At 38.4% G+C, this 15957-nt stretch overlaps 1 protein-coding gene across 8 annotated transcripts in view; it reads left to right on the top strand.

Annotated features, from left to right (window-relative positions):
- The window catches only part of SOX5 (SRY-box transcription factor 5), a 631122-nt gene that overhangs the window by 580576 nt on the left and 34589 nt on the right, over positions 1-15957 (top strand). For all 8 annotated transcript variants that reach the window (XM_051632715.1, XM_051632706.1, XM_051632698.1 and 5 more), the window contains one exon: positions 12901-13078. In XM_051632715.1, the coding sequence (XP_051488675.1) occupies positions 12901-13078 (178 nt within the window). The remainder of the gene's footprint in view (positions 1-12900; positions 13079-15957) is intronic.

The following is a 15957-nucleotide window of genomic DNA, read 5'->3' as shown; positions in this document are numbered from 1 at the left end:
GTCATTCCAGGTCAGTGATCATTTTTATCTTTAGCCATGCTAAGAGCTGTATAGACTTCAGGTTATAGCTGTAAGTCAATATATTTTGAATTTAGCTGTTGGTTGCCTCAGTTAATCTTGAGTCCTTCTAGTATAAATTGTTGTTTTTCTCTGCTTTGCTTGCGGATCAAAATAACCCCCTTTTGCGCCCACTTCCAATATTCTGGGTCTTCGCTGAAATGACCTTCTTGCCCCTTCTGAGTCCTCCTATCCTAGTTTCTGATATCTACTGAAAATAGAGTCCACACTTAAAACTCTGGGATGAATTAATTCATCTCCGTTTGCTTATTATTAATCATAAATGCCCAGATAGCCTGGGCTGTCAACATTCTGTATAAGAGGCACAAACCTAATTTGAGGGTAGGGAAATTCAACTCATACATTTGGCGAGGAAATGCGTGTCAAGTAGCATTTTGTTTGTGGTATCAGAAGTTAAAATGGTGTCACATTACTCTTTGCCCACAACATTTCATGTCTGGATTTACAATTCTTAATTTCACAGCCTTGGAAATATCTACACAAAATGAGTTGTCCTAGTGAACAGCAGCTCAGAGGCAGAATGATGTGGTGGTGTAATACCTGGGAAATTCACTACTTCAGCAAACAACTGAAGGTCATTTAGGCTAGCGGGGGAGGAAGACAACATCCATTTTGTTTTGGCTAGTCTAAGTCAGAAAATAGCACAGAGAACTGCAGAGCAGAACAAACTGAATAAATACTTTCTCTTCTGCCTTCAGTTTAAAATGAGCGAGATGCTCCCAGAGTGTCAGGAGTGGTGATGCCTAGCTTCTTTTGGGAGGTCTCACAATACTTGGATTCTGGGTGGACATTTAGAATACCTGTTTCTAATCCCCTGGTGCCTGTTAAAGCACAGGTAAGGAGTCTTCTCCTAAGGGGAGAGGCTAAGAGCATGCCCCCTACCCTGCCGTCCTTCCTACCCTACTTTCTCTCTACATAAATTATGTGGGACCTTTGAGCATTTCGTCAAATCAGATGAAGACTGGCCAGTGCACTCAACCTGTCTATAGAGAAGAAGATTACCAAACATGCATTCATGCACACAGACCCCACCTGCCCAGCTCACACACATGCAGACTAATGTTGAGGCTGAAAGTATTCTCACATTTTGACAGCTCTCAGGGATTTTACTGGCATGACATCTTAAATTTCAAGTAGATGCAGTATGTCTTGCTACTGCTTTTCCTCTGTTGTTTTTCTTCACCCCCAAATGATTATAGTTCAGTGCTTGGTGGAAGGATTCCCAAGACAATATCATTTGGGACTCACTTTGTAAATTGCTCTGGGCTCAAACAGAGGAAAATAATGCTATATAAATACATGTTATTACTGGTGAAGCAATAAAAATATCTTATGCTTACCAAGTATCCTGGTGTCTTGTCTTGATCATAATTAACCAGTGACATACATGTTGAGTCAGTGCTATGGATTTGTGCCCAGAATAAGTCACAAAAACATTGCAGCTTTAGTAGGGGAAAAAAAGGATGAAGGGGGCTTTTTTTATTTCCTCTCTTTTTCTCTTCTGGATAAGATGTAAAAACTGCCCAGAGCTGGCCGTGTTCAGAAACAGCGAATCAGCCTCTTGGAATTTTTTTAAGATGTCAACTTCCCTCTTGTACACTTCTGTGAAGACAAAGAATGTCTTAAAGTCTGTATTGAAGTCATCATTAAAATAAAAGGAGATCTGTAGACATCAGCTATAAATCATCAAGAAATAGCTTGTGGGTAACCTTTGACACAGTTGAAGCTACTTGAAATGAGCTAGGGCTGGATTCATTGCCTTTAGTGAAGCCAGTAGGTGGATTAAAGGTCTCCACTCTCTCTCCCTCTCTCTTTCCATATCTCACAGTGTTCGCTTCTGGGAGGTGAGTGTGTTCTGGCTGAGTGATGGAAATGCATTTGGATGTGTTCTTAAATAGACATTTGTTTTATGTCTGAAAAGAATAGGCCAATCTTAACAGTGTGATGCTGGGGCTATTTGAAAGGTATTTTTTAAGGCAGTTGTCTTCTTTCAGCTTTACAAAAACTATTTTAACCAATTGTTTAGGCTTGAGGAACAGCATGGCATATCTATTGTGTGTGGATGCATGCATGTTCTCCAGAATTAACAGGAAAATGGTAGATAAAAATCTGCCTAATTTTACATAATAGATTTTTGGCGCTCTTGTGATCTGACTTCAAATTCATGCTGAGTTCCTACAGTATAAGAGAAATAAGAGTTTGCAGTTGTTAATTTTAATTTCTAAGATGCTAGGTTTTAAAAGGAGCTGAAAGTGTTCAGCGTCTCGTGGGGACAAACTATGAGTCTTACTAATGAAGCCAGCAATTAGTGGTTCATTGTGCCTGCCAGCAATTTGGCCCTGGTACCAGTCCTGATGGTGATTTCGTTTTTGCTGGTGTGAATCAGGAACAGGATCTGAAGTCTGTTCACCAAGGGGGGCTGAATACTTCTTCAGCACTGTTCTGCTTGTAATCTACACTTGGTGCTGACAGCAGCAAACAAAAAAAGGAAATACAATGTCTTTCGGTTTTAATTATGATTATTACATTTGATTAATATGTTCATTAGGATAATTATGTAATACCAGTAGTACTTACTAAACTTAAAGGGTTATAAATGGTGATGTCCCCATGAAGTTAGATAAGCATGTATATTATGTATGCCCACTTTGCACAGAAGAAACCCATTTCATAGATCAAAGTATTTATTTTCTCCAATTTTTTAAGTAGAGAATTGAGACAAAAGAGGGGGCCCCTTTTACTTTCTGTAGCCATTTGCACTTGTGCAAAGCACACTAGCATATATTTGGTAATATTTTATCAGAACTTCACAAAGATATCAGTGACTGTGTGCATAAGAAGATAAGCTCATGAGTTACTCATTCAAGTTCACAGAGAAAGTTTGTTGGAAATTTAGGAACTGAACCCAAGTCTCTTTGGCGTGACCCAAGGAATCAGCAATAAATAATGGCATGACCATGGCATGGGAAAAGGAATGACCCTTCCCGACAGGTGTACTCTCAAGTAAACCCTACACATGTAATTATGAGTAGGGAAATAAATAGTGAACAAATTATTTTTCTATGCATGCAGTATTTTGTGATGGAGCATGTGTTTGCTTTTAACACTCCCTACAGTATGTGAAACTCTCTCCAGTTTCGGGAAGTGCTGATTAGATTTAATCTTTCTGCTAAAAGGAGGTGAAATGAAGAAATACCCAGGAAGACAGAGTTGTAAAATCATTTTGATTTTAGTGATCTGTGATGTTGTTAATAGCACGCAAGCTTTAAACACGGATGATTTTCATATTGATAGTTTCCCTTTGAAAAGCTATTAGTTGGAAAAACAAATTGTCAAGTAGGTCATATCTACAGTTGCAAAACAGATTTTGACATTTTTCTTACGGTTGTATGTATCCATAAATAAAACCAGTGCATGTTATCTTTGCACTACTTACTCATAGTGCTGCATATATCACTGCCTCCCTTCATTAAAAATCTACCGAGACTACATAGAGATACCCAAAGTCAGAGAAAGCACAGGTGGTTTTTAAAAAGAATTTCTAAGTCTACTGCCAGTTGTTCAAGCTGTTTGAAATTTCTTTGCTTTCAAGCTCTTTTGACTTGTTTCTTCTAAAGTTTTCAACAGCTGAGTTTTTTTGGTTTTGTTGCCCCCCCATCAAATCTTAGAATCCTTGCAGCATCTTTGCTTCTCCTGCCTGACCCCAGCAGGAGGAGGGGTCTGTTGCTAATTTGTTTTGATACGGTACGCTTTGGTCTGTATTCTTTTTGAAATTAATTCCTTTTGCAGGTGTGGGGTTAGAGGTGGTGGTGTGCTCCCAGCGAAGGTGTCATCCACCACAGAGAGGAGGTGGGAGGCTTTGATCAGTGTGGCTTCTGTTTTCTTGTTGTTCATTTAAAATGTACCAGTTTGTAATGCTGTTTGGCTTTGCAGGTCCTTGTTTTATTTCCTTCCAAGTCCTTCCCGTCCTTTCAGGTTTTGTTGTTTTCATTGCTGTTCATTCTGCTTAACACTTACTGGGGATTATTTGTTGGAAGGTACTGACTTCCAAGTTCAATTTGGGCAGCAAACAAAATCCAGTCTAATGTCTATCTTCATTTTTTAAATAGCCTTGTTATGGGTGGGAGAGTGCATTATTAAGGACACAGCACCACATGTTTAAACTGCTGGATTTTATTGGGACAGAATTACATAGTAAGGATTAAAAAAAAAAATAAATCTAGCCAAGACTCAGGCTTCAAGGCATCATGCTTCAGGGCATGGGCCACAACAGTTTCTACCCAGCACTAGCTCAGGAATACATGCCACAGATCAAAGTGGCAACTATCTACTTTTTCTTGAAACTTCTTTTGAAGCAGATGGACATTTCAGGAGGTTCAGTGCAGTAGTGAAAAAAACCCAGAACGTTGGTCTTAATAAGTGTGACAGTTGCTCTGCTCTTCTTATGACTCAGCTGTTTACTCATTGTAGGAGATAAGGTAAATAATTTAGCCACTTTGTGCCTTGTTTTTCCTGTTTGTAAAATAAGGCAAAAGCTGTCAGGGTAAATATGAGTTTTAATTAAGTACTGTTCCTATGGTACACTGGAGAAGTGATTTTTTTTTTTCCCTCTTGCACTTTACTACTTGCCATGTAGTTCAGTGGGGGGCAGCTAGGAAGAAGCATTCATTCGAGGAAGAATCCTTTTCCCTCCTGTCCCCCACAATTTTGTGATCCTTCCTAATGATTTTTACCTCATGAAGTGATTTGCATGGTTCAAAGCATGAAAAATCAGTTGTTGTCTTTCCCTGAAGATTTGCAGTATAAGAGTTAATCCCTTCTGACCTGTGCCTAAATCACTCTTCCTGCTTAGCAGCTGACATGAGTCTTCTTAGAGAAGCACTTCATTAAGAGAATTATACCAAATAATACAATACAAATTATACCAAAAGTACAGCAGTGATGTTAGAAATACAGCTGAAAAATAATTAATTTAAGCAAAATACTAACAAGAGGACCCCAGTTTGGCACAAAATATGGACTAGCACAATCCCAAGTGGCTGGTCTCTGCACTGGCTCATGTTGTATCTATTCAACATGGACCGTTCTCATTTCAGGCTAATCCTGGCAGGTTATGCTCAGAACAAGCTTTGCTGAAGGTTGTTTTGTAAATGAGGCTACTGAGTTAAATTTTCACTCACTCAGAGATGCAGAGTGAGAAGGAGCTTTTCCATTATGAGGTGCAAGCAAATGCTAAAAGCTCTTTGCTCCTGCAGTTTTGTTTCATGCTGTATTGAAAATCCACGTACTGGATCCTAAGCAGTGGGGTGAGCAACCCACACTTCTGCTTGTTTCAGTCTAACAGAAGAGCAAATGCCCAAGCAGCAGGATAACAGCAATAGTAGTAGGTCACTTTTGTATAGATGAAAAATAATACTTGAAGTTGGGATAAGCATCTAAAAATGGTCAGGTTTCCTTAGAGGTTGATGTGACGGAAAAGTCATGATCCAGCAAAAGTAGCCTAGAAATCTCAAACCAGCCACTTCCATCAAACACATGTAGCTATCTGTCTGTGGAGATTCTCAAGAGACTTCACAAGGGTGGTGGGTGTTTTGGCAGTCCAAAATCAACCTGAAGCTGCAAGTATGATTTGGAGGATGCTTCTCTGAGGATCTCAGAAACTACATGAATGAATTTTGAGTGAACACATACCAGTCTGCTCATTTTGCTAAGCTACATGCCCTGGTTTATTCTGCTGGCCAACAGCCTGCCTTGGTCTCCACGAGACCCCACAGGGATAGGTCACAGTGCAGCTTTTGCCTTTCCTGAAGAATTTTAAGGAGTTGCTTTTAGGTTCTTACCAGTTGCTACACAAAATTAAGATCTTTGCCCCAGGTTATCTTTGGATGTAGACTTTGAAGAGAACTTACGTAGCTCTCTCCACAACACTGCTTTTAGGCTGCCTTGGAACTGAAACAGCCCATACTCTTCCATGTCTTAGTTAGCTGGAGCATTAAAATTATCCTAGACTTGTTTGGTGTTTGGTCCTCTGGTATTTCAGCATCTGTATGCTATGGTTCATAGAACAGAACGATACTTCAGAGCAAGTGCTATGCATTGCATGAAGAGGTTGTAGGGATGAGGGGAGGGCATCCAGCTTCTAGGGCCATCCGTGTATATAGACAGGTCATTTTGCATACTCCCCTTTTATCCTTCCTGTGTCTGCTTGTGAATTCCACTTTGGGAAACAACTGCAAAATACAAAGCTGAAACTACCCAGCAGCTCACTTATTTGAATGTGGACTAGACAAAATCAAAGCTTGGGGTTTCCAGGGCACCAAATTAGTCGTCGTAACTGCAGACTTCTTTCCTGGCATCTAGGCTTTCTGTAAAGAAAAATTAAGAAAGATATTAAGAATCTTTCTGAGAGAACCAAGTCCTCAGGGAGTATCTTCATCAAAACCCCTAGTGTTGTGAAAAAGGACTGGAAAAATACCCTGTTTGTCCCTGATATTACACAACAGTTTAAATTGTGGTCCTGCACCACTTTTCCCCATGATCTGGAATGGAGACTGTGCAATAATATTCCCAGTGTAGAAATCAGCATCTGGGAGTAATTTATTCCTTAAGTAGTCTCCTAAAAGAAGGAGATAGGAGAACAAAAGGAGTATTTGTCACAAATATAAGGCCGCTCAGTTCCCCCCTTTGTTTTGACTGCCATGGATAAGAATATTCGGGCATTAGCAGGCAAGACTGGAAATGCTAACTTTGGTTGGGTAACATTTGCTGAGTCCAGAAAGTGTCTATACCTTCTGAGAACAAGGCCTTCAGGAAAGACACTTAACAAAGCAACACCCTAAAAATACATATAATCTATGCCTGCTCTGGGTTTACATAGCAATCCAGGCTGAGATGTTTCTGCAGCTGTCTTATCACAGAAGTCTGTGCACTTTGCAGGATCAGAAAGAAAGAAGACAGTTCTTCCTAATATTTGCTGTCTGTCTTCTCTTTCGTGCTTTTTTCTTTCTGACAAGAGTCTAGCTGAGCCTTCTGCTTTTGGCACTGAAACTTGCACCTACCCACAATAGGGTAAACTGAATTATCTGAAGCTGAAGAATAATTCTGCTGTGTTTTTTTATCATATCATAACCAAGATGCCTGTTTATATGTCTTCATCTCTTTTTCTATGTAGTTAGAGAAATTTCCACCTTTGCAGGAAGGGACACATTATTCTTAATCAAAACTTGAGAATGTGGCAGGAGGAGGTACAGCTGCAGATGAGCATTATTTAATTCACCCATCCTGTCATGTGAACATCCCCGCTTAATTTAATACAATTATTTCATCAGTGAGGATAATATCAGCAGCATGATTCATTTATACAACATGTTTCACAACTGCCTTTACCTCTCGGTTTCTTATTATCACTACTGATAATTTCACCATGAGTGCCTTCAGAGGAATGGGAGGGGATGTGGAGGAAGCTGCCAGTATCTTTGTGTGAATATTTGGACAACTGTAGGCTTGAGGGACAGTGATGCCAAAGGATTTTCTTTGCATATATGCTGTTGCACCTTTATTTCTGATACATTTCAGATAGATGTCCCTGGATGAGCAAGAGACTGAATGAGTAAGGCACTGAATGGCTGCATTGTTCAGTGGGCAACAATAGCATCATTGTTTTCTGCCCCAGACATGCCAATATGCTCCATATTTTGCATTTCTGTTGAAATGAAGATCTCCATGAAACAGAACCAGGTGGAGGGAATGAGGCTTTGTTTCTGGTGAGGTGGCAGAGGCATTCTTTTAGAAATCCCCTCTCTGGCTTCTTATTTCTAACTCATTTGGCTGTAATTTGTACTGTCAAGGTCATTTAAATAGGCAGCAAGATGTGGCAAATGTGTTCCCAGAGGTCATGAAAAGCCTCTTTAGTAGAGCATGCTAGGCTGTGCTTATGCCAGGTCATTTAAGCACATTTGTATTGCCAGTCAGATGATACACAGAGCAGTCCATGATTTTGTAATAAACCGTGCAACCTGGACCTTCAGTGTGTGCCACAGTGGGATACAGCACTTGGATTTAAACGACAGTACAATAATTCAGTAACAGTATTTTAATACTATACTAATCTTTAAAATATGTGGAAAAAACTGAGATTATGAAACCAAATGAATCGTCTGGTACTTCACCACCACCACCTTTTTTTTTCTTTCTCTGAAACTGGTTCATTCATCTGGGCTATCAGTCATTTATTCAGCTCTTGGTGCTGAAATAGTGCCATTTTTAATAAATGGTTTAGAGAGATTCTGAAAAGCAGATTTTATTCTCTTATTTTTCTGTATCCATTCTCTATAGAGATAAATTAACCTTTTAGCTTAGGAGGAAGTAAATAGAGACAACATGATTGAAAGATTACAAAAGACACCATTTTGGCCAACTATTTGCAACACTGATGACCACGAGTCAGAATTCCTGGGTCTGTCTAAATTCTTCCGCTACATGACTGTATGACTGTGACCAAATACTTTCCTTTTCTCTCTCTTTCATTTTTTCCTCCCATATTAATAACTACTTCATATTTACCTAGCATTTCACCTTTTCAAAGGACCATATAAACCTTATAAAAGCAGTGTGACACACACTCGAACTTACCAGCAGTATTTCTATTTAAATGTCGCTTGTCAGGCGGAGATTTCCAGTGTCTGATGCTTAAATACGAAAGCTCAAAGTTACACAAATCCAGATTCAGTGAAGCTACAAAATACAGCTCTTGAATATTTTCTTTACCCCCCAAATTCTGGTGTAGATGAAGGATTTTTCTTTCTTCCCTTGTATGTCTAGACATCAGCTGGGAAAAAAAAATCGAGATCAAATCAAGTATTTAAAGTTCCCTGAGCTCCAGAGGTTTGGAGTCTTCCAATCTTGGGAAGGAAGCCACCAGCTTTCCCTGAAGTAGAGACTGTTCTGACACTGGTTCTGGTAAAGGGGATGGGAATCTCTTTGCCAGTGCTTTGCTCTTGCTGTGGGTACTTCATTTTGTTAGCCCTCTGTTGTGCGTTTCTGCTTATGCTTTAGTCTCTACATTTATTTGTGTGTGTATGTGTTTTGTTTTGTTAGAAAAATAACACTACTTTAAAGGAAACATTTCATAACCTTTAATCAAGATCATATTTTATTTTCATCACATCTGTATTTATATTATTACAAGCCTTTTGGGTCTTCCTGGCCTCTGGTCTAAGCATTAATTGTTTTGGCTGATATAGAAATAAATGTTAGACTTAACTCTTAAAAAATTGGCTTGAAAAAAACCTCTTTATCGATGTTATCTTAGAATAACTGCGTGTCAAAAAAAGGCAGGGACCAGTAAACACTGAGCTTTCTCTAACAAAAACTAAGTGCAGGGTGTAGTTCTAGATTCTGTGATCCCACTGTATAAAATCAAATCTCCTAGCTGTTGAAAGATACCATCTACCTGGAGTGAACATGCTTCATCTACTTCTTTTTTTTGTTTGTTTTATCACTCTTATTTGCCCTAACTATCATGCTGCAATTCTATACAGCCTTGATAAAACTGAGAGTGAAGCCTGCTAATCTGTAACGTCACAGAATGTTAGCTGGGAGATTTTATAGTTAAAAATAAAGGTAGGGCAGCACCTAATTCTTCTCATGGTTACGCAACTGCAAATCAAGTTCTTGATTTAAACTGGATGAGCAGAGAGTTTTGAATGTATGTCTGCAGACAAGAGAAAGAATGAAATGGCTGAGTATAGGAGTGAAGATCCTAACAGTCATGTTCGCACTTAACACACTTGTATATTATCACCTATCTCCCAGATATTTGTTTAATCTCTCATAGAACAAATTAGTCTAGTTCCACCGTGGTAAGGGAGATTACTTAAATTATTATCAACTCACGATCCAACACAGGATTGATAAAGTCTCTCTATGAATTTTTAATGTATTTTACTTTAGTGAGGGTTTGAGAATTCTCCTTGAAATAACAGAAGTAACAATGTTATGATGACCAAACAGTAAAGTAATATCAGTTTGTAAATACATATAATATCTGAAAATCGTTTACTTTCCCTCTTTTATGAGAACTAGGCTTCTGTGACCTCCGATTAATTTACCATTAGCCTGAACACACAATGAAAGTGAATGAAGGGGCAATTTGGAATGACATTTATCAGCTCTGGAGCTGTCGACTTCTATTATTTCCACAAGGCCTTATACTTCTTGGCTCCAGAGAGATCCGTGCTGACTTGAATGAAGAAGAGCATTCTTAATACCAAGAATAGTTACAAGGCAGACAACTTCTTTGCTGGATGCCTGTGATGGACAAAACAGTTCCCCACTTTCTAACTTGCATTAAATGAGACCAGAATGACTGCTCTGTAGTGGACTCGCACAAGACCTTGCCTTCACACCAGATTAAAAAAAGGGAACAGAAGAATTGAGGAAACGGAGGAGGGAGAGAGGGGAAAGAAATTGACTTTATAGGGTCAGGATAGCCAAGGGGTTGAATCAAAAAGATGAGACTGAAAAAAACCTTTCAGCATGAGGATGCAGGTTGGAATCCAAGCTAGTTTTGCAACAAGTACAAGCTATTCCCATCAAGGATGACTTGCTGCTCTGTATGAGCTGCAGTGCTGCTCTTGGTCAGATTTCCAGTGGCCAGAGAGCACATGGCAGCTTTTACTACCATATCTGAAACTAATCAGCCTCTTCTGTTGAGATTTACAAGAGAAGTCAAGAATTGTATACAAATGGAAGTTAACCTCTTATGGATTGAGCCAAATCAAGTCTGCAGGCAGTTTTGCATTGCTTCTGATGCAAGTAGATGACTTTACTCTTTCGGGATCCTTGTCTGGAACAGGGTCCCTGTGTTGGATTGATTCATTGGCTAGTTTGTACTTAAGTCTTTTATGCAACTGTGTCTTTTATGCATCTATGTGAATACTGATTTTACAACATTATAGTTGCACCGTTGTGAGATTTATTTTTTTTTTAGTTAAAAATGATGGAACAGCAGAGCATGTCCCCTTCCATTTGGCTAATATGTTAATCTATTTTATTCTAATACAGATGGATTTGTATTTCTGTAAAGTGATGAATACCTTCTTAAAATGTCAAATGCTGGTTGGACTGGGCAATGATTTTAACCTTGAGGCTTATATCTTCTAGAAGATCAACAGAACTCTTAAGTGCCTTCTAAGTGCCTAAGTCCCTTCTGAGAAAATATAATATAGGCTCCTAAATCCATTTTATGCATTGATTTTTTGCACAAGTTGCATTTAGGATGGCTCAAACTCCACTTTAAGGATAACAGCTTTGTCCACTATGTCCCTAATACATTAGTTTGCTAATCTTTATTTTTTTTTTAACCATGACTATTACAAAAGTATAGAAGTAAACAAATATAACAACAGTGCTTTGCTCAAAGCTTGCTTTTTTAAAGTCATGGAGAAGTTATATGACAGTGCTTTGCAGACTTGTCCTGTGTTTGGAGACGTACATCTACATCATACTCCCACAAGCAATAGGTAACTGTAAAATTTCTTCTTTACTGCAGCACACCACCCTCTGTGGAAAAGAATCAGTATTATATGATAGTAGTTACAGTTACCTGTGTGGTAACAATAAAGCATTCAAACATTATGAGTCTAATTCCAGCCAGCTTTGCATTGCTGTAAGTCAGGAATCATTTTGTAAAGGTGAATGTACTTACAACTTAGGGAGATCAGAATCGGCTTCTTCAGTGCCTAGAGCCAAAACCCAGTTGTGTGATGTAACATTTCCAGTAGCTAAAGGATTACTTTCCTAAGCTAAGCTTATATGTGATGATGGGATCTAATACTATTTCCATTAGTTCTGGTTATTTAGAAGTCAGTTAAAGTCACTTCTAAAATATCCCCCTTGCTGAAAAGCTTTTTCTCCCTTCCGTGTTGTTTTGGATTCCTACCCCTGCCCCCCCCTTATTGTTGTTTCTTTTGGTCAAACAAAAATATGTGCCTTAGATTTTTAATGTGCTTTGGAGCACTGTCTGTTACTCTGTACAATCAACCCAGGTTTAGGAATAAGTCCAGTTACTGTGCAAAAAATGTCACCCAGTTTGTCTATTTTGCATAATAATAATTACTGAAACCTTAAAGTCCGGCTCTGCTGAAGGTAAAAAAATCTAAGGGTTTATGCAGACTTATCCAAATTATTGTTTCAAATTTTGTGGAAAGAAAGAGTGGGTTCTTCCTGCTCTCTCATGATGGAAGAGAAGTGTTTATTTCCTATGATATTTTTGTGCTTGAAATTCTAAGCCTAGTAAGTTCAGAAGAAAGCACAGTTTTAAACAAAACAAAATAAAACAACAAAAAAAACCAATGAAAAACAAAAGACCAACAACAAACCCCAACTGAGGACCTATTCACTCAAACATATTTGCCCAATTTGGGTGATGGTGGTTGAATTTTAAGTGAAAATTATCTATAGTTCTTATTTAATTTATCCTCACAGTGTTAAAATAACAAGAAAACGTAACTGTAAAAATGCTCTTCATTTTCATCATAGAAGCATATATCTTGTTGGTGTAATTGATTTCATCAGATACAATTATTACATACTAAGTGCAAATGGAGGGTATTCTCTGATTATGTGATACTGATTTTCCCATTTATCAGTTATCTCAGTTCCACACTGAAATGACAAGATGGTATCACATTTGATCTTACTAGATATCGTACAGCCTTTCAGGGTTAGAAGTTTATGTGAGTTGAAGACAATTGACTTTGCTTCAACAGTGTTGTGCCAACAGCAGTTTTTTAATAGCATTCTTTTTTCTTCTTGTTGTAGGATGAAGTGGCCCAGCCTCTGAACCTTTCAGCCAAACCCAAGACATCTGATGGCAAGTCTCCCACATCACCCACCTCTCCTCATATGCCAACTCTGAGAATAAATAGTGGGGCCAGTTCACTAAAATCCTCCGTGCCAGCAACATTAGCTAGTCCTTCAGCCAGAGCTAACACAATAGGTAAGCTCAGTTTCATTTGTCTCTCCTTAAAACAATTAATAGATATTATTGGAAAGTGGGCATTTATCAGCCAGTGCCAGACAATGTCACGGGTTGACCATACTATGACATTTGTTGGTGTCAGTAAAGAAACTCACACAGATTTGCCATTTCAGGAGGAGTATATTAGCTTTTACAGACTCAGAAAACAAAGACCTGTGTTATTTCAAATACTGTTTTATCAATAGAAATTAATAAATGCTGTTTGTATAATGCCATACATTAAAGACAGTGACCTGTCTAATAGTGGGCATTAATGGCACATGATATTGTGCTATGTCATCTAAAAGTGAAGGATAAACTTTTTTAAACTTTCCCTTTAGGTTAAAAGTTTACATGTGCAAATAAATCTTTGCAAAATTACGGGTTTAATCTTTAGTCTGCCAAAAAGCTACATGAAACATTATTTTACCTTGGTTTAATAAGCAAGGTTCATTCACAAAACCATGTTTGATCTTGTATCTTGCAAAAATCTTGACTGGCTGTTCTTCACATGGTTCCACAAAATAGTGTTTATTCTTCCTCCTGTCAAAGTTACCTCTTTGCCTAAAGACCATCTGAATAATAACTCTACTAGTGGTGATTTTACAAGTCTGATGTGTTTAAGGGACTGTTCACTGTGTGTGTAAGTAAAATGTGTACACACCCCATTCTTCAGCCTTCTAACTGAAATATTTTATTCCATGAAATGATGGAATATAACCAGAATTAAGATTTCAGGATGTAAAGAAAGCCATGTTTAGGGAATTAAGTGAGGTAGATTATTGTATCTTTGATACTGTGTGTCACGTTGCTCCCAAAACATCTCCTGCTGGCCACTTTCAGAGACGGCACAAAGAACAAAAGAAGGCATAGGTCAAACCTATCAGAAGCTGTTTCTGCAATATCTCAGTGTGATATAGTAATTTTTTTTGTCTCTATGGGTCTCTCCCAAACTCTCTGTAGTATGTATTCTACCTACATCTTCACCAGGAAGACCCATAGTTATGGCCATGGTTCAAAACACATCTATCTCCCACTATATTGCTCTCCCACTGGGCACACATGTTTACTGCTAGTGTTGATGGTTGCATATATCAGACAGACAATATGCTTCTATGCCTTTTAGAAAATAAAATAACTTTGTTTGGTACGACATGCTACATTTGCATTAAAATGTTTAAAATAATCACATTGTTAATTTTTAATGCATATATTATTAGCACTACACTCTTTAGCTTTTGTAGGTAATGGTGTATTTCATCTTTAATTTGCTTGGCTCTACTGCTCTTTGTGTACGATGCATTGAGTTTCAATTTTTTTTCTTATTAATTCTTTTGTCCCTAATAGAGTGAGCATCACATTTAAATGTGGAGTTAAGCATCTGACCTGAGTCTTAGTGGCAGGACATTTTCTGTTCTCTTCTCTCCAGTCTTCTTTCCCTACACACCTGATATTTTTCATGGTTTTGAGACCCTCGCAATTTACTTCTTTTAACAAAATGTAGATTTTGAAACGCTGTACCTGTAATGAGTGATAATGTAATTGGATAAAAGCTGTGAGGATGAATGGAGCTTTAAAGGTCACTCTTGTAAGAAGAATTAATGTGTTATACCATTAATAAACCATGGAAAACTGTGGAGCAAAAGATAACATACTTAAGTTATTGTTAATGACATAGAGTTCACTGCTGTATATCTCTCAGCGACAAATACAGAAAGTGACTTTTTGAGGTTGCTGAGCAGTATCACTGTGCACACGGTATATATAAGATAAGCAGTCTTTAACTGTGGTGCAGGAGCTGGGCAGACATAGCCTGCTTCTAGCAAAGGGCTGTCCTTTAATGGAGGACTAGAAGAACAAAAAGGCTTGTGAATGCTCTACAGGGTCTTTTCCTGCTGACTGCTAAGTCAGATACAGCCAAAGTTACAGCAAGTAAAACTCATTACCATCACCATTTGGTGATATTAAAAAAGTACACATGCAATTTAAAGTCACCCTGCAGTAGGAGCTATGTCACAAAAAAAAACATTTTACAGTATTTTTAGCAAAAGGACTAAGGTCCCTAAAAATGGTAGAGAAACTGGATCACTTTTTTCAGGGATTGATCCCTCCAGGGAAGTTCACTGGCAAGCATACAGTCATTTGCCAGACAGTTGCTTCCACCATTTGAATGACTGGGACTGTCAATGCAAGACACAGGTTGTCTGCCCTGGGTGTGCATGGCTCACCTTGCTGGGGTGCAGCTGAGCTTTCACTGTTCACTGCCACTGACTTCAAATTAAAACTGTTCTCTGAAGACAGTTCTTCAAATGGCATGGCAAAATGATCGTGTATAGTTGAGTTCTTTGGAGGATGTAAACCTACAGCCTCCTGTGCTTAACAGTAGAGCTGCTTTCAGGCATACATCTATGTAGTCCTTTTCTACAGCTATCCTTATAGCTTATAAATTATGCTACAGACTGAGCAGTCACAAATGTCATGGCTTCATGTATGACTTTAAATCCAAGCATTTCTTTTTGGGAACAGGCATATGTCCGTGTACTAAAAACAGAAACAACTTCTCTCTGCCCTTTGCCATTATATTCAACATCTCCATGCTAGTTTGGCAATCCTTGTAACTAAGTGCATTTTATGTAATGCAGTTCCCCTCTCTGTCAATAATTCACCACCTACCCTAAACAACAATAATTTACATTCAACTCGCTTCTATATTAATCATTTCCCTGCACACCAGCATCTTGGCAGCTACTGAAAAACATAAGGAGTGCTTGCTTTTATTCACTGTCATGTGCCAAACTGTCTCAAAGATAGCAGTATTCAGGAAAAGCCAAATCGTCTGGAGAAGGGCATGAATTCCA

The sequence above is a fragment of the Apus apus genome, chromosome 1, assembly GCF_020740795.1.
Source record: "Apus apus isolate bApuApu2 chromosome 1, bApuApu2.pri.cur, whole genome shotgun sequence".
Taxonomy (NCBI): domain Eukaryota; kingdom Metazoa; phylum Chordata; class Aves; order Apodiformes; family Apodidae; genus Apus; species Apus apus.
This window is presented reverse-complemented; position numbering and strand designations above follow the sequence as displayed.